The sequence below is a fragment of the Hemicordylus capensis genome, chromosome 5 (assembly GCF_027244095.1).
Source record: "Hemicordylus capensis ecotype Gifberg chromosome 5, rHemCap1.1.pri, whole genome shotgun sequence".
NCBI lineage: Eukaryota > Metazoa > Chordata > Lepidosauria > Squamata > Cordylidae > Hemicordylus > Hemicordylus capensis.
Window position 1 is genome coordinate 44,222,479 of NC_069661.1, and position 26,023 is coordinate 44,248,501.

The 26,023-nt window shown below is 41.1% G+C and overlaps 1 protein-coding gene across 8 annotated transcripts in view; it reads right to left on the minus strand.

Annotated features, from left to right (window-relative positions):
• The window catches only part of PDE5A (phosphodiesterase 5A), a 118,023-nt gene that overhangs the window by 23,079 nt on the left and 68,921 nt on the right, over positions 1-26,023 (minus strand). For 7 of the 8 annotated variants that reach the window (XM_053256800.1, XM_053256795.1, XM_053256793.1 and 4 more), the window contains 7 exons: positions 22,828-22,965; positions 22,139-22,206; positions 17,545-17,647; positions 16,279-16,363; positions 9,584-9,759; positions 7,304-7,363; positions 814-960 (listed from right to left, as the gene is read on the minus strand). In XM_053256800.1, the coding sequence (XP_053112775.1) occupies positions 814-960; positions 7,304-7,363; positions 9,584-9,759; positions 16,279-16,363; positions 17,545-17,647; positions 22,139-22,206; positions 22,828-22,965 (777 nt within the window). The remainder of the gene's footprint in view (positions 1-813; positions 961-7,303; positions 7,364-9,583; positions 9,760-16,278; positions 16,364-17,544; positions 17,648-22,138; positions 22,207-22,827; positions 22,966-26,023) is intronic. The other variant, XM_053256794.1, reaches the window with a different exon arrangement.

Here is a 26,023-nt window from a genome sequence, read left to right on the forward strand (position 1 = left end):
TAGGATGTCAGCCAAGGTCTTTCTTCACATACATTGTTATCTAAGTGGTGCTGATGGGAGAGGGGAAATTGGGCAGTGTACAGACAAAGAATACAGCTCCTTATGTGGTTCAAATTGCCATAAGGGCTGTACTTAAGTAGCACTCATTTAATAACTTGCAATCTGTTTTCACACCCTACAGAAGCGATTTTTTAAGGTTGATCACATCAAGCCTTGGAATCAAGAGATTATTTACTGCAATCTGCTAAATACGCAGCACCTAGTTCAAAAATATTTAGATTTTTGCCAGATTTATGAAGCCATTTTTTTAAGCATAGCTTTGTTCATATTAGGCTATGCTGACCACTCTCCACATTTACTTGTGCAATCTCCTGAAAGGTAGCAGATCTTGGTCAAACCTTCATCACCTCAACAGAAAGAAGTCTGCAACACAAAGATAAGAATAGCTGGAATCTCTAAACTTTCCAGTGAGCTCCATTTACTCTTCTGGCAGGATCAATTACACCTTAAGAACAAAGATTGCATCTCCATTAAGGCTCGATGTCACTAATGAAGTCTCCAGAATGGATGGATGCCGAAAGTGGGGGCAGACCAGGCAACTGGAAAGTGGACTAAAGCTATCTTACTGGTGATGCTTCATCTTCCTGTAGTTCATGGGTGCTTTGAAACGTATTATTTGGATTTATACTCCACTTTGGGGGCATATTCTCTCTCTTTCTCTCTCTCTCTCTCGGAAGAATATATGGAAAAGATGTCACACATTTTCAGAGTTATCTAGAAACCACCATGCTCAACATACCACAAGATTCTCACCTCATGTTTTATTTGGAAATTCTGCACAAGGTTAAGATCAGTGAACATTCGGATAGTGCACAGAGAGGTTTCCATATCTGACAGTTCAAAGTCACTAAAGTAGAAGTCAGTGAGTTTGAGAGATTGCGCAGATGGTACAACAGCAGCCTTGAAAGGAAAAAGAGAGAGCAAACAGTAAAGGAACATGGAATGAAGACCTCTCCTGTTGAAAGGTTAAAAAAAAGCAGCATTTTATCAGGTGTTCATTCCCCAAATGCAATTTACTGGAGAGCTGTTATTTTAGGTTAGGTTGTTACTCCAGGGCACAAGGCAAAGTATGTGCAACACCCAAGCAACCCATTCCCCTCTGTCCCATGCAGCCATTTTGCAAGGATTGTTATGTAGGAAAGTATCACAATACTGCATTTTTGCAGTACTGTGTTTTTGTTTTTTGTTTTTTAATATATATATATATCCAATTAAGATTATGAAATGGCCTGTATTGATGAAAACAGTATGGCATTAAATACCTATATACATTTTCAAAGCTATTTACCCCAAAAGCTGGGGCTGCATTTCTCTCAAATGGATCACAATGGATCACAGTTCAAACTGTGTCCACATATGTAGCATTTACCGAGATAAATACATAAATAAACAAAGCAGATGTGCAACTCCAGAAATCTTCACACTTAAAATGTACAAGTGCACACAAAACCAGCAATTGTTTAAAATATTTCCACAAACATTGAAGACATTCAGTGGTCCGACAGTAATTTTATTTTATACAGCTGCATCTCCCACATGCTGCTGCTATGTAGTGACCATCTAGAGCTTGAATCCAAGTTAATATCAAATTAACAGAATTATTTCTAATGGAATTTGAGGCAGGCCCTGTGCCCAGGCAATTATTCTGTTATGAACCATCCAGTAAAGTGGGAATAAACAGATCTGGCTTGTGTTTCTGGACCTGCTTCTGATTTACTATGCTCCTCTGGAAATATCACATTTCTGCTGGAAAACATTTATTCTACAAAGGTTAACCATGATCTAATAGACTGGCATGTCTGAATAACGCTCTCTAATAGGAAAGTAAATGGCATGTATAGATAAGGTCCTCTAATAGACAAGTAATTTTTGGTCTTTTTATCGTATTTACAATATATGAGTTTCTAAGGCCAGTTTCCAAGCCACCAGCTGGTGATGAAGGAGGGAGAACAGGGCCTGAGCATCAGTCCTGCTGGGTTGGAGGCTCAGTCACTGGTACAGGAGAGCACAGAAGCCTCTAGAAAAGGCAGAGGAGGAAAGGGGAGGATGAACTATGATTTTGCCATATTCCAAGCAGAATTGAAGCTTAGGAGCGGATCAGGCCCTGCAAATCAGCACTGTAGGGGGTTTGCAGCGAGGTGGAAAGTTTGGGCGGGGTGGGGGGGATAGTGCAGATGAGAGTCCTCCTACTGGGCTTGGGAAATGCGAAAGCTGCCTCCCCCCTGCTGTGGTCCTGATCTGCAGGCACTGGGACCCCAGTGTGGAGTAGGGAAGTGCAAACAGGTTCGACCATTCGGGGAGGAGAGCTGGTCTTGTGGTAGCAAGCATGAATTGTCACCTTTGCTATGCAGGGTCCACCCTGGTTGCATTTGAATGGGAGACTACATATACACACGTTAAGATATTCCCCTTAGGGGATGGGGCTGCTCTGGGAAGTTCTCTCCCTGGCATCTCCAAGATAGGACTGAAAGAGATTTCTGCCTGCCATCTTGGAGAAGCCACTGACAGTCTGTGTAGACAGTTGTGAAAATGAATGTTTTACCTAAAATGCTGTTTCTTTTTCAGACTATTCCTATAATTAATACTTTAACTTGTTTTAAGCAATGGCAAAAGGACATAACTAAATTTGTTTGGCAGGGTAAAAGACCAAGAATTAACTTTAAAAATTTAACAGATGCTAAAGAAAGAGGTGGTCTTACCCTGCCAGACTTAAGGTTGTATTTTGATGCTGTCTGTTTGACGTGGTTAAAAGAATGGATAACATTAAGAAATCCTAGAATACTTGATTTGGAAGGATTTGATAGAAGGTTCGGATGGCATTCATATTTGTGGTATGACAAAAGTAAAATACATAAAGATTTTTTGAATCACTATGTAAGAAGGAGTCTAATGAGAGTGTGGGTAAAATATAAAAAATGGCTGGAACCTAAAACTCCGTTATGGTTATCCCCGATTGAAGCTTTAGTACGTAAAGAGATAAATATGCAATCGCAATGGGGTACCTATAGGGATTTGTTGTGTTTTCAAGAAAAGGGCTGTAAGTTAAAAAATCTAATTGAAGTACAAAATCTGGTTGGTAATTGGTTTCAGTACCATCAGTTAAATGAAGTTTTTAAGAAGGATGTCAAACTTGGATTTGAAGATCAAATGTCGAGATTTGAGAAGGAGCTATGTGAAAATGATGAAAAACTAGTGTCTAAGGCTGTTGCTTTTGGAAGAGACAAGAGATGAAGTGGTTAAAACGACTATGATAAAATGGGCTCAAGATGTGGGTCATAATATAGATATGGCAGCTTGGGAAAAATTATGGAAAACTGATTTAAAGTTTACTGCATGTTACACTTTAAAAGAAAATTATTATAAGATGATGTACAGGTGGTATTTGATGCCTAAAAAATTGGCGATAATGTATAAAAATGTTTCAAACAAATGTTGGAAATGTGGACATTGTGAAGGAACTTTTTTTCATATGTGGTGGTCTTGTAGGAAGGCAAAGGCCTTTTGGGACATGATATATAATGAGCTAAAAAAAAAAATTAAAATGACATTTCCTAAGAGCCCAGAATCCTTCCTGTTGGGAATAACACAAGGAGAGTTTTCCACAAGCAATTTAACATTCTTCATGTATGCAACCACGGCGGCCAGAATAGTATATGCACAGAAATGGCAGGACAATGAACTGCCCACAAAAGAAGATTGGCTGATAAAAATTTTGGAATATGCGGAGATGGCAAAACTTACAGTACTGATAAGAGATCAAAATTTGGAAGGTTTTAAAGAAGATTGGAAATCATTCTTACTGTACCTAAAGAACTATTTTCCTAATATTGATTTTTCAACAGGGTTTGAAATTTAGTAATATTAGCAGGTTGAGTAGACTAAAATCGAGTTTGGTAAGATATAGGTTATATGTTTTGAATTATTATAGCAAGGGTTAATTGTATAGTTAGCGATCTGCGCGGATTGGTGAGCTGGAAGTCAATTTTTGTTTAATTGAATGTAATGAGATGTTTAAGATATTGTTAAAATCAATAAAAATTTAATGCAAAAAAAAAAAAAAGACAGTCTGTGTAGACAGTACTAAGCTAGATGGACCAATGGTCTGACTCATTATATGGCAGCTTCCTATGTTCTGAGCTTCTGCCTCCAAGACATAACAACATAAGAATTGCTCTGCTGGATCAGGCCCCAGGCCTATCTAGTCCAGCATCTTGGTACACACAGTGGCCCACCAGATGCCTCTGAGAGGCCCACAGGCAAAAGGTGAGGGCATGCCCTCTCTCTTGCTGTTGCTCCCCTGCAACTTGTATTGAGAGGCATCTTGCCTCTGAGGCTGGAGGTAGCCTATAGTCACCAGACTAGTAGCCACTGTAGACCTGTCCTCCATGAATTTGTCTAAACCATCCTTTTAAAGCCATCCAAGCTAGTGGCCATCACCACATCCCATGGCAGAGAATTCCATAGATTAATGATGTGCTGTGTGAAAAAGTACTTCCTTTGTTGGTCCTAAATTTCCTGGCTCTCAGTTAGGGGTGTGCACTGAACCGCGGAGCTGCGGTCCGGCACTGGGGTGGGGAGTTCCAAAAGAGTACGGGGGGGGCTTTACTTACCCCCTCAAGAATGGCTCCGTATTTCATTGAGTAATCGGGCGGCATACTTCCCTGCCGCCCGCTTCATTCCCCCTCCTCTCGGCGCGGCTAATCCTCCTCCTTTTGAATACTCAATCGGGCAGCAGGGTATCTCCCAGTCCCTGCAGCCCGGCTCTTCAATTCCCCCGGCTCGGCTGGCGGCCGCCCCCCGCAGCCCCAAGACCCCTGCCGCCCCTTCCCTTCCCATACTCAAGCGGTCGGCAGGAGAACTCCCCTGCCGACCCCGTCCCCTTCGCCGGCTGGGCTGCAAATGGCTTCTAGGAAGCCTTTTGCGCGCCTGCGCAAAAGGCTTCCTAGAAGCCATTTGCAGCCCAGCCGGCGAAGCAAGCGGACAGCAGGGAGTTCTCCTGCCGACCGCTTGAGTATGGGAAGGGAAGGGGCGGCAGGGGTCTTGGGGCTGCGGGGGGCGGCCGCCAGCCGAGCTGGGGGAATTGAAGAGCCGGGCGGCAGGGACTGGGAGATACCCTGCCGCCCGATTGAGTATTCAAAAGGAGGAGGATTAGCCGCGCCGAGAGGAGGGGGAATGAAGCAGGGGGCAGGGAAGTATGCCGCCCACTTACTCAATGAAATACGGTGCCATTCTTGAGGGGGTAAGTAAGGCCCCCCGTACTCTTTTGGAACCCCCCACCCGAACCAAAACCACCCCGTGTCTGGACCGGTCTGGGGGCCTTTAGAATGGCCTCCAAACCGGTCCGTGCACATCCCTACTCTCAGTTTCATGGGATGACCCCTGGTTCTAGTGTTGTGAGAGAGGGAGAAAAATGTCTCTCTGTCCACTGTCTCTACTCCATGCAAAATTTAATACACCTCTTTTATGTCTCCCAATAGTTGCCTCTTCACCAAACTAAAGAGCCCCCGATGCTGTAGCCTTGCCTCACAAGGAAGGTGCTCCAGGCCCCTGATCATCTTGGTTGCCCTCTTCTGCACGTTTTCCCGTTCTACAATGTCTTTCTTAAGATACAGTGATCAGAACCACTGTACTCCAAATGTGGCCAAATGTGGCAACACCATAGGTTTGTATAAGGGCATTATAATATCAGCATTTTTATTCTCAACCCGCTTCCTAATTATCCCTAGCATGTAATTTGCCTTTTTCAACACTTTCAACAAGCTGTCCACTACAACCCTCCTGGTCAGTCACTGACAGCTCAGACCCCATCAGAGTATATGTGAGGGGTGGGGTGACCCAATATGCATCACTTTACACTTGCTTACACGGAACCGCATTTGCCATTTTGTCACCCACTCCCCCAGTTTAGAGATATCCTTTTGGAACTCCTCACAATCTGTTGTGGATTTCACTACCCTAAATAGTTTAGTGTCATCTGCAAATCTGGCCACTTCACTGCTCATCCCAACTTCTAGATCATTTGTGAACAAGTTAAAGAGCTCTGGTCTCAGTACAGATCCCTGAGGGACTCTGCTTCTTACTTCCCACCATTGTGAAAACTGTCTATTTATTCCTATCCTGTTTTCTGTCCTTCAACCAGTTACCAATCCACACAAGAGAATGTCTCCTTATCCCATGACTGCTATGTTTACTCAAGAGCAGGGGCGTAACTATAATAGGGCAAGGGGAGACAGTTGTCTGGGGGCACAGTGCCTTGCGCCCCCCCAGAGGCAAGTCACATGACTGACTCCTCCAGCCGCTCACCCGCCCGGGCTTCCTTCAGTTGTATTCATCCTCTGAAATTGATGTGAGTGTTACGACCTGGAGCTACCAGCAGCATATCTTTCTCTAGTACCATTAAGTGACTTGAATCGTCCACAATTTACAAATTTCTTTACTCCAGGAGCTGAGCTTCAGTGAGGGGGGGCCATTTTAAAATCTTGTCTCTGGGCCTACTCCAACCTTGCTACACCCCTGCTCAAGAGCCTTGGTGGGGAACTTTGTCAAAAGGTTTTTGGAAGGCCAAGTATATTATGTCTACCAGATCACCTTCATCCACATGCTTGTTGAATGACACTCTCAAATAATTCAAAAAAGATAGTGAAGCAAGACTTGCCCTTGCAGAAGCCATGCTGGTTCTCCTTCAACAAGGCCTGTTCTATATGTTTAACAATTTTGTCCTTAAGTGTGCTTTCCATCAATTTACCCAGCACAGAAGTTAAGCTAACCAGCTTGTAGTTTCCTGGATCCCCCCTGGTTCCCTTTTTGAAAATCAGTGTTATATTAGTTACTTTCCAATCCTTTGGTACAAAGCCTGATTCTAGGTACAAGTTACATATTTTTTGCTAGGAGATCAGCAATTTCACATCTGAGTTCCTTCAGAATTCTTGGGTGGATGGCATCTGGCCCTGGTGATTTGTTAATTTTTTAGTTTTTCAAGACAATTTAGAACCTCCTCTCTCATCACCTCAAATTGGCCCAGTTCTTCACAGAAATATCTGTGAAGTGTGCAAACTAATCAACAAACATTGCTTTTAAAATATCTGTGCTTTTCACTCTGCAGACCAAGGTGGCAGAAACAAATTATGTCAAACGGATGACACAACTACTGTTTGAATCTAAGTGGCCATGAATCCTGAAGGACAACCAGACTTGACTCCTCACAGAACATCATAACAAAAATAGAAGGAAAAAAGTGTATTACCGCTGTTACCTGAAGTTCCCTTGTTTCTTCTTCAGCAGCTGAAGCATGATAGGAAAGGACCTATGGAGAAAGCAAGTAAGACCATTATACAAATAAAAATTCTTGATGAAAAATACTTTTTGGATTCAGGAGAACAGCAGTCATTTCTCTGACTCATTAAAGTACTCCCTTCACTGGGATCCACAAGGTTCTCCTGGTTCTTCAAGCAATAGCTAAATCTAGTTTTCAGGGAGCCAAACTGCACTGGACTAACTACTTAGTGCAGCGATCTTCACTATTTTATTTTGAGCAGGGGCCACTTTGGTTTAAAAATAAACTTTTAATTAAAGAGCTATTTCTCATCACACTGAAGAGTGCACAGTGCTAGGCCTTCCCTTTAAGCGAAACAAAACCTTGCTGAGCCCCAGCACCATCTTGGAAGGTGTGCATGGAGCACTAGCAAGTGTACCCTCTCCTGGTGCCTTCTGCGGAGAAAGCCCTGGGAAAGGCGACAGTGCCTTCCAAGAGGGCTCAGCTTCCTTTTCAGGAGCCCTACTGGCACTGGGCAAAGTGTAGCTCTGTACAGTAGAGATGGTTGCCTGTATGCAGTGCCAGAAGAGTTATGACTCTGGCCAAAGCTTCACACAGACCTAATAAACAACTAGTCAGGGACCAGGGCACTGATGAGAGCTGCCACTGGCTCCCGGGCCTTGCAATAAAGCACACTGGCTTAATGTGACATTCATCTTAATGCTTTGGATACTGCATTATTAGTACAAATTTGCAAGTTGAATTATTCTTCTATCCCATCTCCAAAAATAATGCAGCTATCAAATTAAATCATCCTAGATTTCTGGCATAAAATCAGCCAAAATGTCCACATTGCCCTATTAACTTTAGCATGGATAGGTTTGTGCTTGGTTTCTTGGCACATCAGTGCAGGATGGAGACATGCAGGAGAAGTTTTTGCCAGTCCCCACACTTCCCCTTCCCAGCATGGAGGACTCTTGAGGACAGCAAGCAATGGCGGGGGGGGGGGGGATCACATAGTTACCTTAAATGAGCAAAGAACTCTTTTATTTATTTATTTATTTATTTATTTATTTATTTATTTATTTATTTATTTATTTATTTATTTATTTAATCGGGGGTGGGTGGGCAGAAATGCACACAGAAGATTTGAAAAGGTTCCATGCCCCTATATGAAAGACAAATAGCTTACAACATTGCTATGATTATAACTTTGACAAGGTTGTCATAATAAATCTGCTTTTTCCAATGTTTTGTAACACAGGCATAAAAGAAATTCTGTCTTGGAAAAATCTTGGCAGAGGTTTTGTCCATCCAGGAGAAAATATTTTTCATTTAATGAACAAACTGAAACTTATTATTCAGGGGAGTGAGCAAAAGAGAGAATTGCCTTACTGTTTGGGTTAGAGTCATGTTTAACTCACATGTAACTAGAATTATAAACTCAGTCTATATCACTTTGCTCTCATGGATTTTTTCCTTAAGAGGTTAAGGTACCTGAGTCAATAATATGCAACATGCTGCTCACACTAACGTTTAACAAAACACTTTAATTAATGAGAGAACTACCACAAACATATGTATGAAAATGAAAAGCAAATGCAACCCAAATACATATTTGCATGAAAACCAAACTGACGGCAGAATCTGCATTTTAGAAATACTGCGACATTCTGTTTGCTCAGTGGATGCAAGTGGATCCAAAGTCTACAACATCTGATTTCCTAGGTTACTTTGGAAGATGATAACTGTAAACCTGGATCTTCTGCTGGAGTCTCCTTTCATACCACGGTCATTAACACTAACAGTAACCAATTCAAAAAGCTAGGACCAGATGACGTTCATGCCTGATATGGTTTGAGGAAGTTAGAGGAAGCCTACAGTAATCTTGCTGTTGCTCCAGGTACTGGTTTGTTTGAAGGGCTGAGCCAAAATCATCACAGAAAACCTCAGACAAGAAAAAGATGACATCCTGATGCCTACAGCCACGTCCTTTTTCTGTGAAAAAGGGCTAACCACCTACATCAGTCACTCTTGCCACTGCACGGCGTGTTTAAGGAAAGTAGCATGACTGTCCATTGTTGAATCCCCAGAGATCAATTAATATGCAATAATACACCCGATGCCATGCAGCAAACACGTGGAAATGCAGAAGCAAGCAGATCCCAAGCTGATCACTGAGCCAAGTTTGGCTGGCTTTAGACTCAGCAAGAGAGTTCCAGTAAAGAAGCAGCTGTGAGTTACATAAAGGCTGCCTTGATTTTGCCTCACCTCTAATGTCACCATCTGCTTTGCCATGGCTCTTTCCACAACTTCGTACATCTGTGTGTTCTGGATTCCCAAGCCGCAAAAGATGACAAAAGCTTCCAGAAACTGCTCGTCATTTCTGTTGAAAGCCTTTACTTTGCCTGAATTTTCTTCCATCTTATTTACAAGTTGACACACTCCTAGATTATTAACAAATTGACAAGATAATTTTAAACTTACCATATATTCAGTTCTTCCTAGCAGCAATAGGACATCTAATGTCTAGGGTTGCACCTCCTTCTGACAGCAGACAGAACTGAAACTCTTTTGTCATCTGGGAGGAGGGATTACCAAGCAACCCAGACCATGCCAGAACAGCGTGTAACCTACCCACCCCCCGCTTAAATATCTTATCTACCTTGAAACAAAACAGATTTCAAGAGGGAGCCAACATAAACATAACTGAAAATAGAGCTGAATCATACCTAGTTCCTTAAGCGTGTCAGAAAAAATAATATTCAGGAAAGAGGGGCATCCCCAGAAGTTCCTACTTAGCACTGTATACAAAATAGGCCTAGGTTGGACCAGATTGCCCTACTGCTACAAGGAAGAAAAGGACTTTACAGTAAGTTTAAAATTCTTCCCTTTTCTCCCTAATCTAACAGTATAGCAGTTTAACTTATGACATGTACACAAGCAGTCCTCCACTTATGGTGGGAAACTAATTTATTTATCCTTCAAACTGTTATCCTAAAGGACTTTCTGTAAAAATTATCCTACCAAAACAGCACTCAGCAGAGAAGCATTTGTCAAATTTGTCAATTTGTGCCGCAATTGTGTGCATAGAGTTGTTTACAGTATCTGTCTGAATCTAAGACTAGGTCTTTCCCTAAGTTCTTTGATGTTAGGAATCAGGGCTGGGGTGGAGGGCGAGTTGTCATCTTAAATTCAGAGTCCTGCTCCTTTTTGGTAAATACAAGTATAATCTGTATTTATTTTCAAGGGGGCCTTCTTAAATTCAGAGTTGTCTCTCTTGTACTGATGATCTGGCATCTAATGCCACTGATGTTGCTGTACTCCTAACAGAATGAGCCATGATCCCCTATGAAGGTTATTTTAATCATACAGTCTCTGATCTACCTGGGCAGTGTGGTACAGGAAACTTTCCACCCCAGAGAAGGTTGCCTAAATTATACAAGCAAGGAGCCAGTCTGACAGAAAGCTTTAGTCATTTCAAAACAAAACATGAGGGCCCTTCTAACATCTGGCTTCTGCCAAATTCTCTCTTTGGGGAGAGGAGGATTGGGACCAAATGTTGGAAGAAGTATTTCTTGTTCCCTATGGGATAAATAATTCACCTTTGGAATAAATGTTGCATCAGGACAGCCTTACTCTCAAGATATATTTACTGACTTGACAAGGTTCCCCATTCCAACACCTTTCATGCTGAAGTTATAATGAAAATCATTGGAAATGTTAATGCCTTCAAAGAAACAGTAGCCATAGGCATAAATGAAGTTAGTCAAGCATTTTCCCACTGTGCCACTTAGATAAAGTAAAGAAATCAATGATGGCTTGGTCAAACTGGAATTTGAAAGTAAGCTTCCAGTGGGTCAATGGACTTTTAGAAGGTCCCTCTTCTGATAGTTACCACAATGGATCACAGAGTTTCCATGTAGTATTTTCTTCTCTTGACAAATGTATTTAAGCACATTCCGTCCAGTATTGTTCTCACATTTTCATGTCTCTTGGGAATGATAAACAGGGTTGAACAACCCCCATGTCGGAACTCCCGTGCTTCATAAATGAGGACGTTATAACTATGCTTGTATATTTTTTGGCTGCATGCATGCAGCTTTGGTTAGGATGCTGATCATAGAGACTCAGACAAGTGAGGAAATATAGCCTGTGCCCCTATGAGCAAGCTACTCCCTCTCCCCAGTTTCAGAATATTTGGGAGGCTCAAGCTCAATGGTTCTCAGTCTTGGCTAACAAGGCAGAAAATAGCAGCAAGCAGCCTGTTCTGGCTTGGCTTTGTGGTGCTTTTCTTCCTCAAACAACTCCCTTTCCTCCCTGTCAGAGGTTGCCTCAGAGACCACATAGGAGCATGTAGGAGAAAGAGACTGAACAGGGCTTACCCCTGACTTCATCTCACCAATTAATATTACTCTGAAAGCTGAATTATGTACTAAACCATGGGATATAGTAGATTTATGAGGAATCGCTTCTTCAGTGAGCTCTGCCCAACCAGGAAGAGGCAGACTGATCACTTCTCTCAGCTTCCCTTCTGTGTTTGCTCTTATGATGAAGGGGACTACAGGACCTGCTCTCCTGGTTTCCAAAATGGTGGTTTATTTATGAGATGCACTGAGCCCTGTGAAGGATCTGTCTAGCTCTAGATCTCAGGGCATCTCATAAAGCACTGTTTTCTTTCTTAATCCAGTGAATAACAGCTGGATCTAATTTTGGCTTTGAAAAGTAGGGAAGGTATAAGGGGGAGGGTCTCGGTGTCCACACATAGCACTCATACACTCAGCTATCTCAGTGAAACTGAGACATCATGGGTCCATTTGAAGTAATATTGGTATGTCTCTACTTGAATAATCCAGATCGCAGTGTGTCACAAACAGTATACAGAACTTGGATATCAATGTTCCTATGAACTTAGTTCACATCTGGAGTCTGCTTGCAAGAACTTTGATTTCAGCTACTTAGCTGCTTGGTTTTGCATTTATATATATTTTTTAAAATTTAATTAGCAGCAAGCCAAGCCTAGATTAGAGTTTACAAATGGAACAGAATGAATGTTTTAATCAGACTTAAAGCATCATGAAGACCCTTAAATGTTTTGGCTTTTAGCACACACTTAGAAATAGTACAATCTGAATTAATACAAATATTAATATATACACTACAGTTCTATTGTCTTTCTTTATGGATGAAATAATGAGGACCAAGTGATGGGATGGATCACCATGGTGAGGAGCCTAGATCTCCCTCTGTAAGATTCTCGAAAGTTAGTGGAGATGGATCTCAGGCTCTGGAACCTGTAAACCCTTACTAGAGAAGCTTTGGATAGAACCTTAGGCTCAAACATGGAAAACAGGTGTTTTACCATATGTTATTCATTAAACTGAGATTAATTTAGAAGAGTTCAGTATAGCACAGATCAAGGGACACAAACATGAACTCAGGCAGGGTTCCACTATGAAGGCTGGGTGTCTGCATACAGAAGTTCAGTCTACAATATACATGAATTGCCATGTATTATTTACTAATTTTGAATATGTGTACTAGCTAAATCCAAAAATTAAACTATACTCATTCTTTTCTGTGCCACTCCAAATCTTCATTTCAGTTTTCCTCTTGACTTTTATTATTAATAGTTCTTTAGTTTGGTGTAATCCCTAAAGACAAGTTGTCCTTTGCAGCTAATTAGATTTTTGTAAGCATGCCAAGAGAACAGTTATGAATGCTAGGTTACTGGTACACAGAGCTTTCTCTTCTGTATTTGAAAATAGACCAGATTGTTTTGTAAATAAACTGGATAGAAAATAATGCTCTTTCAAGTGCCCTCAGATCTACCTACTACATCCCAATAGGTCTCTGAGTATGATTTCCCCTAAATTCCAGATGTAACCCATAGGGCAGTCTAGGTGGGAGACTGTATGAGACAGGCACCTACAAATCCACCTGCCAGCAAGCGAGGTGGTGAGTGCCCCCAGCCCTCTGGCAAGCAGGATGCCTAGCATCACTCAGATCTCTTCCCCAGAGGTCCCATTTCCACTGCCATTTTTGACTAGGTAAGAAACAGCAGGAATCCTTTCCGAGCATTAGGAGAAGGCTCCCACTGTTTCTTACATCTCTATATCCCAGTGCAAATGACAGAAGGCATGCTTCTCTCTTAAGCTCTCTGTCTGTGTGCCAGAAAAAAGACCCAAGGGAAGAGCGGGGGATTGGTGGTGACTACAAATAATGTCTGGCTAGTGAGCTAATTCTAAACTTGTGGATCCCTGGTATGAGGCAATAATTAAAGATGAGGAATAATGCTTCAATATGCAAATTCACCTTCACCATTCAGAGTTCAACCTGAACTGCTAGCATCAATCATAAGGCAATGCTTTTTTATCACCTATCACCACCGAACTTTATCCATCTCCTTGTAGGGTATTTTGGAAAGTGACAAGAGGAAAATGTGATTGCAATTACCCAGATTATCAGTGGGCAACTGTAGTAATCATTGTTGGGGGTAATTACTTATACAGAAGAGTATTTCAGGAGCTAACTCACTCCCATTATAGCAGAAGTTAACAGGGTCTCAGGGGCAACAGCTTGTAAATGATAAGCATGGGGATTCATGTAAGGTTAAACTAATCTGCTGGCTACATGGTGGTCAGAGAGAGACCTATATAAGCATGGTGCTCAGAAAGAGAGAGCTAGAAGTAGAAGTAGAAGTAGAAGTAGGTCACTCCTAGGAAGTTCCTGAGTACACTCTTATCAATTGAGGGGTCATAGAGGCAGAGATAAACAGGAAAGAGAAGGAGACTCTAAACGACTATCTCTACACCCAATGCCCCTAATGGTCATTAGGATTACTGGTGCAAAATGTGATGCCATCTGGAGCTGGATCTCCAACAATCACAAACACACTGCTAGAAGGTCCAGTCACAATTTTAAGCATCCAAGGGAAACAATACTAAGGAGAAATGGTTCAGACATCATGCAGAGCTATGGTTTAACCATGGTTCCTCACAGTGTTCACTGGCTTCCCTTTGCAGTTTGGAGGAAGTAATTTTAAACTTCCAGTTATGGATTAGAACAAACTAGGATTTGCTGTAACATCCAAACTCAGAAATCTTGATTTGTTCTAACCAGAGATTATGAACAAGCCAGGATATGAGACTGGGAATTAATTCCAGTTTGTTCTAAACCAGAACTGGAAGTTTAAAACTTTTCACCCTTGTGTGTGAAGTGAAGAAGGGAGTGTGTGATCTCAACGCTTGTGAGTATCTAAGGAACCCTTACTAAGTCATGGTTCCACGTGAAGTTCATTGTGGATACTTTGAGGATTAGGACTCAGCTTCTCCTTAACAGAAATAGTTGGTGAAAGTGCCTTTTGAAAATGTAATAGCCAAATTTTTGCTTAGCAGTGGGGGAAAATAAAGATTAAAAAAGAAAAGGTTGATCTCAGTATAAGGCAGCATGTACCAAGAAGCAAGCTGCACTCTCTCTTTATCCTGGACATTTGTGATGTGAGAATCGGCTCCAGGTAGAGCTGGTTCACCAGTGAGCTGGACCGGGACCAGTTCAGCTCAACTTTGAACCAAACTCCCCCTGGCTGGCTCGGAGCTGGTTTGGGGGTTCTAGAGTTTGTTTGTTTTTTAAAAAAACAATCACCATCAGGTCCCAGGGGTGCTGCCGCGGCAGGATCTCTGCCATTTCCCCTTCCCCCACACTCTTCCAAGGGCTGGAACGGCCCTTTCTCCCATGGTGGTGGCCATTTTGGAGGCCATTGCGCATGTGCCCTGTCCACTTGAATCATGAACCAGGCCAAGCAATGGCCAAGGTGCATGCGTGGTGGCCTCCAAAATGGCCACTACCATTGGGGGGTGGGGGACTTACACAAAATGAAATCTATTATTGAAGGAAAACATGAAAATGATGTTCAAGAAATTGCTTCTGACACATGCTAAGGAAACCACCTATCCGGCCAGGTTATAATAAAGGTAAGTGATATAGGTTTGTTTTTATTTTATTTGCTTTGCACAATGCAAGGAAACTCTTATCACAAGCACCATGGTCCAAAGCACACTTATTAGGAAGCAAGATCCACTTAGATCAATATAACTCATTTTCAAGAACATGCATTTCAGATATGTCTACATATTATTAAGTATTTATACAATTAACTGTATATAATCAGTTTAGAGGTAAAGAAGACTAACATAAATCTTACAAAGTTAACACAAGCTTAACATATTGTGCATACAAGAGGACCTCAATATCCGCAGACTCTACATCTGCGGGTTGAAGGTGACTGGAAATTACCACAGTTGTCATTTCTGACTGCCATTTTGTGTTTCATAGCCTCATAATGTCTCCTTTTTAAAAAAACGGGGGGGGGGAGGAAAAAACCCAGAATTTTTTTATTGATTTGGCAGCATATGGGGGCACAGCACAACACGGGGGAACAGCTAAGAGGGCAGACAGCTTCCCTCCACATCCCACCCCCTTGAAATTTGATGTTTTAGCAAAGTTTTCCAGCTACTGGGAACCTAACCCCCAATTCCCCTTTGGTCCAATGACTCAATATTTGATATTTCCGTATCTGCAGTTGTAGCTTGGAACGTAACTCCTGTGAGTATTGAGGTCCTGCTGTAAGGGCACAGTGGGGAAATGACTTGACTATCAAGCCAGAGGTTGCCAGTTCAAATCCTGGCTGATATGTTTCCCAGACTATGGGAAACACCTATATCGGGCAGCAGCGATATAGGAAGATGCTGAAAGGCATTATTTTATACTGTGCAGGAGATGGCAATGGTGAACCCCTCCTGTATTCTACCAGAGAATACAGTGTCTGTGGTTGCCAGGAGTCGACACCAACTTGATGGCACACTTTACCTTTACCTGTATATTTTACCTTCAACTGAACCAGCATTCATACAAAACATGCACAATGCACAAAATGAAATACAAAAAATGCCCCACAAACATCATACCTATAACTTTATTCTTCTTTCCATTTTTTATTGGTGTGCACAGCAAGCTTTCTGTATTCTGACTTGAACCGTCTGCGTTTTCATTCTGTTAAGAAAAGAAACAAATGTGTTTTTTTTTTATAAATTCACACAAATGCTGCAATTTAGATTAGAACTGAAAGGCATAAAACTGTACACATTTCATTTTTAGTTGTTCTTTGGGGGCTTGTTTTCCCTTGTTTTAGGTAGTGTATGTGCTTTTGGTGGATGCAGTTGTATGTAGTAGTAGTCGTCATCATAACAATAATTAATAATAACAAGATAATAATAATTAATAATAACAAGAAGGAGAAGAAAAGGAGGAGGAGGAGGAAGAAAGTAGAAAGAAGAACAGACAATTGTATTCACAGATGCGAAATTTTACATTAGATTTGCACTTTTTTTATTTGGCTTCCTCGTCACATGTTGCAGTTTTGGAAGAAATATCTTCATGTCCAGATATTCATAACACGACAACTGCCAGAAATGCAGACTGGCACAACTGGGTCTAGTACTTTCCAGTTCTGCAGATAATGGCTGACATTTTGCACAGCAGGAAGTTGGCATTAGCTTGTGTAGCACAATGGGGCAGCTGCAAAACAACTTAGTAACACTTTTGGGCAGTCACACAGCACAACTTCCATTGTTTCCTATGGAAGCAGCGCGTCACAACTGCCCAGAGGTGACTTGACGTTGTTCTGCAGCTGCCCCGTTGCACTACATAGTTGAGGCTGCCTTTCAAGCTGTGCAGTAGCCCTGGTGGATCCGCTGTGCAGAATATATTTTAAAATCTGTAATTATTCTCTTCACAGGATAACTAATTGTCTTTTTTAATGTCATTCATGTGAATAGGTTTTAAGCACAGAACACCAATTTTGTTTAAAATCAAATAGATTCTTTAAAAAAAAATTCAGATGGCAAATTTGCAGGGGCAGAGTCTCTTAGTGTTTGAAGACCAGATAAAAATGAACAAATAAATAAAATTTTAAAAGTAATAAAATATAATTTATTAGGATTTTCAGAGCCCATTAAAAAAAGAGATTCCTAAAGGAGCAACCAAAGTTGGTCAAGGACTGTTTTCTATGCCTTTATAAGGGAGGAAGTTTGTAGGGAAGGAGCAGAAGGAGAAAGAACATGAGGCTCTGACCAACTGGCTAGTTATCCCACAAGATGTTCCACAACTGAACTGCATGCATTGCACTCTATATATTTTATCACCAACTTCCAAATCTGGGCTCATTTACTTACTGTCCAAGGAAACCTTTTGTCTTGGCGGACATCTGGAATATTAAGAGGCTCCATAGTATTCTTCACATACTGGGCATACATATAATTAATTTGGTTTGTATCTCTGTTGAAGAAAGCAAAAACAGATGGGAGATGCCCCTTAATATTCAACAAAACAAACTGAAAACATACCTAGACACATCAAAGGGGACAGAGGCAGTCAAGGGCTGATGCTCCAAAAATGCACCAAAGAAAATAATTCCTAAAGGCAGCATCAGACACATAGTTTCCCCGCACAAAGTCTGTGGTTTTCAGGAGGCATGATGGACACATGCCTCCAGGACACATCTCCAAGAACTTGCTCCAAGTAACATCATCAAAAAGCAACCCTGCTTATCAGGAAAACCAAGACCCCAAACCAAAGCTGGTTCTTTCTGCTTTTATTTTTTGACTTTCAGTGCTCTTGTTAACATGAATCTCCAAATCTCCCTGCCAAAGGATCTAAGGATTGTCTTTCCATTGACAATAAAGATTCTGAGTCTTGGATTTTAAAGTCTTTTGTAATCATAAACCACTGAAGCAGGGGGTAAGATGACATCTCTATTCAGAAGTGATGCTTAAGCTAGTTTTTGCATTTTATTTGTAACTGAATGAAAAACCTACTTTGCTGAAAATGTATATTTGATTTTAAAGTTACTTACTTGTATTTATTAATCAACCCTCCACTCAAATAAATTCCTAAAATGATGTACCATATTTACCCAAATTGAAGATGACTCTGAATTTAAGACTACCCCCATAAAAAGAAGAGGTTAAATACAGGTTTTACATGTATTTACCCACAAGGGACAGGACTCTGAATTTAAAATGACCCCCCAATTTCTAATATCAAAAAACATGGGGAAAAACCTAGTCTTGGATTCAGGTAAATACAGTACAATAAAAACACTAAGAATAGGTATAGCATTTACTATTGTGTTCAGATTCACAAACAAAATGTTTCAGACTAACACCCTCTTAGCAACATGTGAAAGTGCCCAAGGAACACAGGAAGCAAGCAACTGTCAAGGTTTCAGGCAGGAGACTTTCCGAGCCTACCTGAAGAAGCCAGGGATCGAAACTGGAACCTTCTGCCTGCAATCAGATGATCTCCAACTGAGCTACAGCTCCATCCCCCAAAGGTGGCATGCAGGGGTCTCCCATCTAGACACTGACCTGTTTAGCTTCAGCAAGGTGGCTCTATCATGTGCCTTTAGGTTATGCTCTGGGACATCATGTGCACTGGTTAGGCAGTTTGTAAATTACTTAAATGGGAGGAAACTATTTTCCCCCAGAGCAGAAAATATACTACTGAACCCAGGAAATCTACCTTTGGAAAATACCAAGTGGAGATATCCATAAGCCTGCCTCCTCAATCTATTCTGCTCATATCAATCCGTTCATTCATCTTTAAATCATCTAATACCTCTATGCTACTGCAGGAGAGAAGGTGCTATCAACACAGCCTATTTTTAATTATAAAATTTATAAGCTATTTTTTCTTAATTTTTTTACTCAAGGCAGTATACAACAGCATTAAAAGAAGTATACTTCAAATAAATGCACCACCACCAACAGTAAATGATATTTAGCAAATCAAAGACATAAAAACCTTGGAGAGTTTCTGCCAGTCAGTGTAAGCTATATTGAGCTAGATGGACCAATGGTCTGACTTGATAGAAGGCAGCTTTCTATGTCATGCATCAGACTGAAAAAGAATTTTGGGCCACAGACCCAGCAAAATAAGGTAGCTATTCAAGATGCCTGAAAATTGAGACTTACAGTCTGGGCAACAGACCACCAGCTTGGCTGTTACAAACAGAAGTACTTTTGGTTTGTGGTTCCTCTGCCCTGGTGAATGATGTTCAGACTATTCTAGGTGGGGTTTCAGTCCCTTGGCCTCTGGGTCTGGGCATGGCCACTAAGAAATTCTCTTGTCTCCACCACCCCTCACCTTGGTCACTAAAGGAACTCAGAGCAGTGCATATCAAGGTTACTTCAGCAGCTGGGAGACTTCTATGGAGTAAGAGGTTCCTTTAGGTACTCTGAACCAAGCATTTTGAATAAAACAAAATGCTTCGTTCAGAAACAAAATGGAAGCCAGTGCAGATCAAAACTCGGATGAGGTTTGTCAACTGGACCCTTAACAACAACCTAGCAGCAGCAATGTGCACCAGTTGAAGTTTCCAAACACTTTTCAAGGAAAACTCTGCATGCAGCACATTAGCCTGGATGTGACCAATACATGTGGGACAGATCTGTGGTCATCTGTGGCCCTTCACCAGGAAGGGCTGCATTTTGTGCAGCAGTCAAAGTTGTGCACTCCTACCCACAGCCACTTCCTGACCTTCCAGGAGCATTGTTGTGAAGAGGATTATCCAGGATTATCCCCAAACTATACACCTAGCCCTTCAGAGAGTGAGAACTATCACACAACTGACTGAATACGAATCCCTGGGTTAGCGTTCCTACCGACCAACAATACTTGTGTCTTGTCTAGATTAAGTCTCTATAAATTCAGCACTATATCCACACACAAAAGAATAACCTAGACAACAGAAGACAGGGCACAATCAAACAGGAAAAACTGTACAAGGAACAGTATGGATGGAAGCAATAAAATAATTTGCTGATGCAGCATTTGGGAAGCAGCATGTGTATGTCAAATGTGCAAGAATTTCAGCTGAATTTGCGCTGAACTATGGACCGTCAAACATGAAACAAAATTGTATTGTTCCGGAATGAAAGGCATGCAAAATGGAACAGAATAGAAAATATATTTCCAAAAGCAGAACTAATCACATGCATTTGGAATTTTGGCATGTTTGTAAATCAATAATAGATTTGCTTCACAAATAAATGTAGAACAGATGGAACACTTATGAATGTTCTCAACACTTACTAAAGTTCATGTTAGAAGATGCTTTCAGAACTGAATGCACACTTATTGCACTGGAGTTGCTGTACAGAGATTCAACATCTGCTTCTTCAAATTAGGACTTAAAATAAACCTTTTCTGACTAATTAGGACATATTGTGCAATTTGGGCACATGGATACTACTGTTCCTTTCCCTCCCACAGTTGCTACTTATTTTGTTGAAGAGTCCATCTTCACCCGAGTACCCAAAAGACTTTGTCATGTTTTTCTTTTGGCTTGATAATCTTTGTTTTTAAATTTGTGTCTCTGAAGGATTCATATGCAATGCTGTACACTGGAGTAGCCAGTTGAGTGCCATGAGGTTCTAGAAGTGAAGCTCTAAGAAACTTTTCACTGAAAATGTGATAACAGGCATTCCCAAAACATCTCTGAACAAGCTGCCCACTGCTATGCCTAATTGTTTACAAGCTTTGCATTATTGGACCATCCTATCCTTTTGTTTGTACAGCATCTACAAAGGTGCTGTGTCAGGTGTCTGAGTTAAGACCTCTGTATGATATTGCATTGAACAAAAATGATGACTTGAATGATGGTCTTCTCGTAGAAAGCTGCAATCTCCAAGTCTACACATATAAAAGTTAAAACACTATATTATTAACACTGATGTTTAAAATTAGCGGGCATGCATCTCAGCCATAAACATGCTTAACTAGTGGTTAGACTGAGTCGATGAGCTTTACCAAACTGAATAACTGAGGATGACAACCTTAGTCCTGTGTAGAACAACATAATTAAACCAGTTTTAAGGTTAAATATGTTGGCTGCTACAACTTGTAGAGGTTAACTAGTAAAGACAGAAATAAAGGAAGGTTCCAACATGTTTCTTATGTCATAACAGATATTTGTTCTTTCTTGACTTGAACCAATTCCAGATAGAGATTTCTTGGATGTCAAGTGTTCAACTTCGGCATGTGTGTCTGTTGGATGTTACATAGCAGCAATTCCCCTTAATCTGAACAAGGCATTGACAGAGTCAGCCCGAATGACACTGTCAAGTAACTCATTGTGGAGAAACTGTTGCAAAAAACCTCACATAACCTTGTATTTTGGGGGGGGGGGATTCAACATCTCTGAATCCATTTGGGCACTATGTTCTGCAACCAGCAGTGTGGGAAGATGCCCTTTAGATTTAGCAGCTGGCATCCTAATGAGGCACCCATGTAATGGGAGAAGCACCGGTGCTTGTGAAACATTCAGCTAACTCAGCTCTGCTGCTAGCTCAGTAGTGGGGGGAAATTTTGGCAACCTCGCTTACCCTAGGAAACTAGTCAGCATCTCTGGCCTGAGTCTTCAGCTGGCCACATCTTTTGTAAAGCAATGGATACATGTTGAAAAAAGAAAACCATAGGCAATATGGACAGTTCGGCCATCTGGTACTCCAGAATACTTGAGCAAGACTAATCCCAGAGTGTATGATAGGACTCCGTCCACGAGCACAATCCCCTGGGAACTCTCCTTTGATATTAATGGAATGCCCAGAGTTGTACTCTTCTGTGCCACCCAATAATTTTAACTGGATTTATGCAGGTAATGCTTCTGGTTTACCATGTCCTAATTCTTTAAAATGGAAATCATGGCATTTTATATCTCCCTTATACAGCTGAGGCAATGGAAATCCCAGATCCAGTTGTTTTTACCTTTTGTGGGTCTCACTGGAGTCTTCTAATTCCTCAAATTCCATATGAAAGACACTGGAAAATGAATCCTAAGAATGAGAAAAGAGTTCCTACTATAATATGCATACATGAATGATCTATATTTTGAAACACATTTAATTACATATGTTTTTAATTTCTCAGTCAGCTGAAGCAAGGGCTCTTCTGAGAACAGTGAATTGTTTCTATCAATCCAAAGTCTTCTGGGGCTCAGGAGAAGCTAGGTCAACACAGAATAATGTTAGTAACAAGTTTCCTTATCTTAATGTTTGCCTGAACTTCAACTTAGTGGCAGATCCACAGAAACAGGCCAAAGAGCCAACCTATTTAAAAAAGTGTTGATATGCACTAGCCTTAAGATCTTGCTATTATGGTGCTGAACTGAGAATAAGATATGAGAAAGGGAGTTTAGTTCTTCCCCCCACCCCTGCCACTCTATACAATGCTCCACTTGCATTTAACATGCTGTTGGGCTCTGTTTTTCTGCAGTTTCTACCCAGAGACTTCAGTCTTCCCCCTTTCTTCTCCCATTCATTGTACATAATTATGAAAAGTGGGTTTCCTGGTTTGTCTGGTAACTAATGATGGGAGGTAAAAAACAAAAAAACTGATTCTAATATGTCAAAGGAAAGAATGCAAGCTTTATTTCGTTGAAAAGTATCTGTACTCACAGAAGCGTCTTCGTCCACTATAAAAATCGTACACTTCTGCACCTGCATGAAGGAGATTATGGTGGCAGCTATTTTCTTCAGAATGACTTCCAATGACTGCTGCTCTTCAAATATTAAGCTGGCAAGATCAAGAAGTACCTGCAGAAAAAGCAGATTAATGTAGTCCAATGTCTGGCAGTTAATAAGGTACTCGATGGATTTACTAATTATGCAGCTAGGTTTGTTTTTAAAAATGAGATGAACATCTAGAACACAGGGTTGGATTCAAAGGTCCCTTTCCTCCAGTGGCAGGAGCTTGGTGTCAGATTACACACATGCTATAGTAAGATTTATGACATCCAAGAAGGCAAATAGCTTGCCATAAAGCAGCAATGCCACAAAAACCTGCCTTCCAGTTTGAAATGCATGTGTCTCAAAATTTTATACTTGCAGAACTGTCAAAGGTTTCTTACTCCTGGATTGAGACTAAAAATATTTATTTCCTCCAGCCCAGCACAGAACCTAGAGAGCATTTATTTGTTTGTTTGTTTGTTTGTTTGTTTGTTTGACATTAATTCTGGAAAGGAGTCCTCTCTCCATCTGGCAGCTTTGCTACCTCCAGTAGCAAAAAATATAGTAGCGGACTCTTCCGTACTCTTACAAGCACCTTTGAGTCTTCACGGAATCGAAGGGAAGGGAAGGGTCCAACAGCCTCAATAGAAGATTGAGGAGGTCCCCTCTTAAATTGTCCCCTTCCCTAACTCCACTCCTGAATTCACACAAATCAGGTTAGGATTTGTATGTCACATATAAAATAGCACTTCTTCCTGTAGCTGCATTTTCCTTTATATCGCACAGTTTGTAGTGTGGCAGTTTGCTGATCTTGGTGTTACATGTATTTCATTTATATTTTGCCTATAGTTTGTTTATATCCTGGAGCGGTTATTTTAGGAAGGCTTACTAAGACCTGCTGAACTTATCCTGGGATTTGGGGGTTCTTTATTATGAAAATGTTTACCAAAGCGAAACTCACAATGTCAGAATCTGGGGTTCTTCCAGTTATATTTCTGGAATGTGTACAATTTTAAATAATAAAACAAAGAACACTGTTTTTATTTTTAGTAAATAAATTGATTTTGAAACAGTTTTCCCTTGATGTTTCTATGTTGTGCAGATGCACTGGTGTGCTCCTATCAGGTGGGAGGGAAACTTAAATATAATTAAAAACATTTTTGCATACTGAAGTAGTGGCGCATGCCTATGAGAAGGCAACAATTTATTTATTATACATACACGTAAAACAGCATGCAGTTTGCAAGCATATGAATGTCTTATGTTACTGTGACTTTATTCTTTTCCTAGTTCTATGACCCATGCTGTCCAATGCAAAAGTATTCCTGCATTTTATGGGGCATTAATATGTTTTGTTTGGCTTCTGGGTATTTTTCATCTCCTGGGCAAGGTATAGAACCTACTTGCGAAAACAGCATGTTTCTATCTTTCCTGGTTTGTTCTGGGAGTTTCATGTCTGTCAAGTCAGTCAGTCAGTGCTTGGAGTTTGCAAGCACCTTAACTTCTTATGTTGCTGTGACTTTTCCTATCTCTCATCCCCCATGCTTTCCAATAGGAGAGATTTCCCAGGAAGTAATGAATTTTTCTGGGGTTTTGGACTGATAGAGAGATATAAGTGTTAAACATTCCTTTGTTGCACAAAATCTATGGTACTGCCAACATTCCACATTTCATCTTTCCTGCAGAAAGCCAGAGCGAGAGGCATGACTGAACTGTGGATGTGTAACAACATGGAACTGAGGAAATCCATTCATCCCTAGGTTGTTGTTGTTTACTTACTTATTTACTGATCTCTCTGTGTGCGTGCGTGCACATGTCTGTTTGAAGCTTTGGGGATAAATCAATAAAAATGCTATCTAACACAAACTATTTAAACATTAAATGTTGAATGCTTCTGTCTTGAGTAGACAATAAGTAGAAAGTGTTAGTAGCCATTTACCTGTTTGGCTATAACAGGAAGAGTTCTGGTATTTTGTAAAATACATCAATGGATGTTTTGGTCTATTATGCAAATATAACCCTTGATTTCTTCCACAATGCCCCATGATAGCCAGAAAGGATGAAAGACTTCTACTGGTGGAATTCTCAACTAGGCAAGCGATTATGCTGGGTTTTTTTTAATTTTTTTTTAAAAATACCCATGAGTGCAGTATTATGGAACCGGGCTGGGATGTGGGCCTGAAACATTTATACCCTTTGAAAGCTTCTGCAAGCCCCTTTGAAATCCCATCCCACTGGAAAGCTTTGGTGCACTGTCTGCCCATTTATTTCTACCAATGTTTTTTCACATTGGCAGGGGTGGACCTAGATACTTCCTTCCGTAAACAGGAGTGGAATATAAATAACCCTTCAACAAAGCACATGGCTAGATGACACACCCTCAGAAGCATACTAAGAGAGACCAGCTTTGCTTCACCAGATATAGTAAACACCTATTAATACATGTAGAGGAGTCTCAGAGTCTGAGGAAATTTACAGAAAAGGCAGGAATAGGCTGTTAAGCTCACCCCAATGTCAGAGCCTGGGGAGGGGGGAGGGCAATAGGTGCTCTGAATTTATATTCCTTGCATCATAGGTAGCATTCCTTCCAAGCATTTAGACTTAAAGTCCTAAAGAGAAAGGACTTTCCATCTAGTCACAGGAAATAAGAAATACATGTCCACTTACCTTTGAAGGACCTAAAGCAGCAGAGCATATGCTCTGCATGCAGAAGGGCCGAAGTTCAGTCCCTCTATCAGCTCTTAAAATGATTTCAGGTAGCAGGCCTGAGAAAGTTTCTTGGCTCCAGGTGTCCAAGCACACACCTATTAACAGAGTGCTTCCCGCATGACTGCCTATGCCACTCAGATTGGATTCCCATATCCTTCATCCCAGTCTCAACTCACCCTTTTCTGTTATAATGCAGTGACTTTGGGATTCAAAGGGGACAGCTCAGGGCTCCTGGCTAGCACTGCAGGGACTTTGTGTGACAGGAAAGAAGCTGTAAGGCTGCTTAGAGTTCTGGCTATCTCAGCATCTGTGGCTACCTTCCCCCTTGCCGCTGTTTCCTCTGGGGCTGCCAATAGCACTGGACCTGTGTTTGGTTCCCGGAAACAAGCAATCTCCAGGGCTTCCTACTGCTGTTGCCTATGTTTGCTACCTTCTC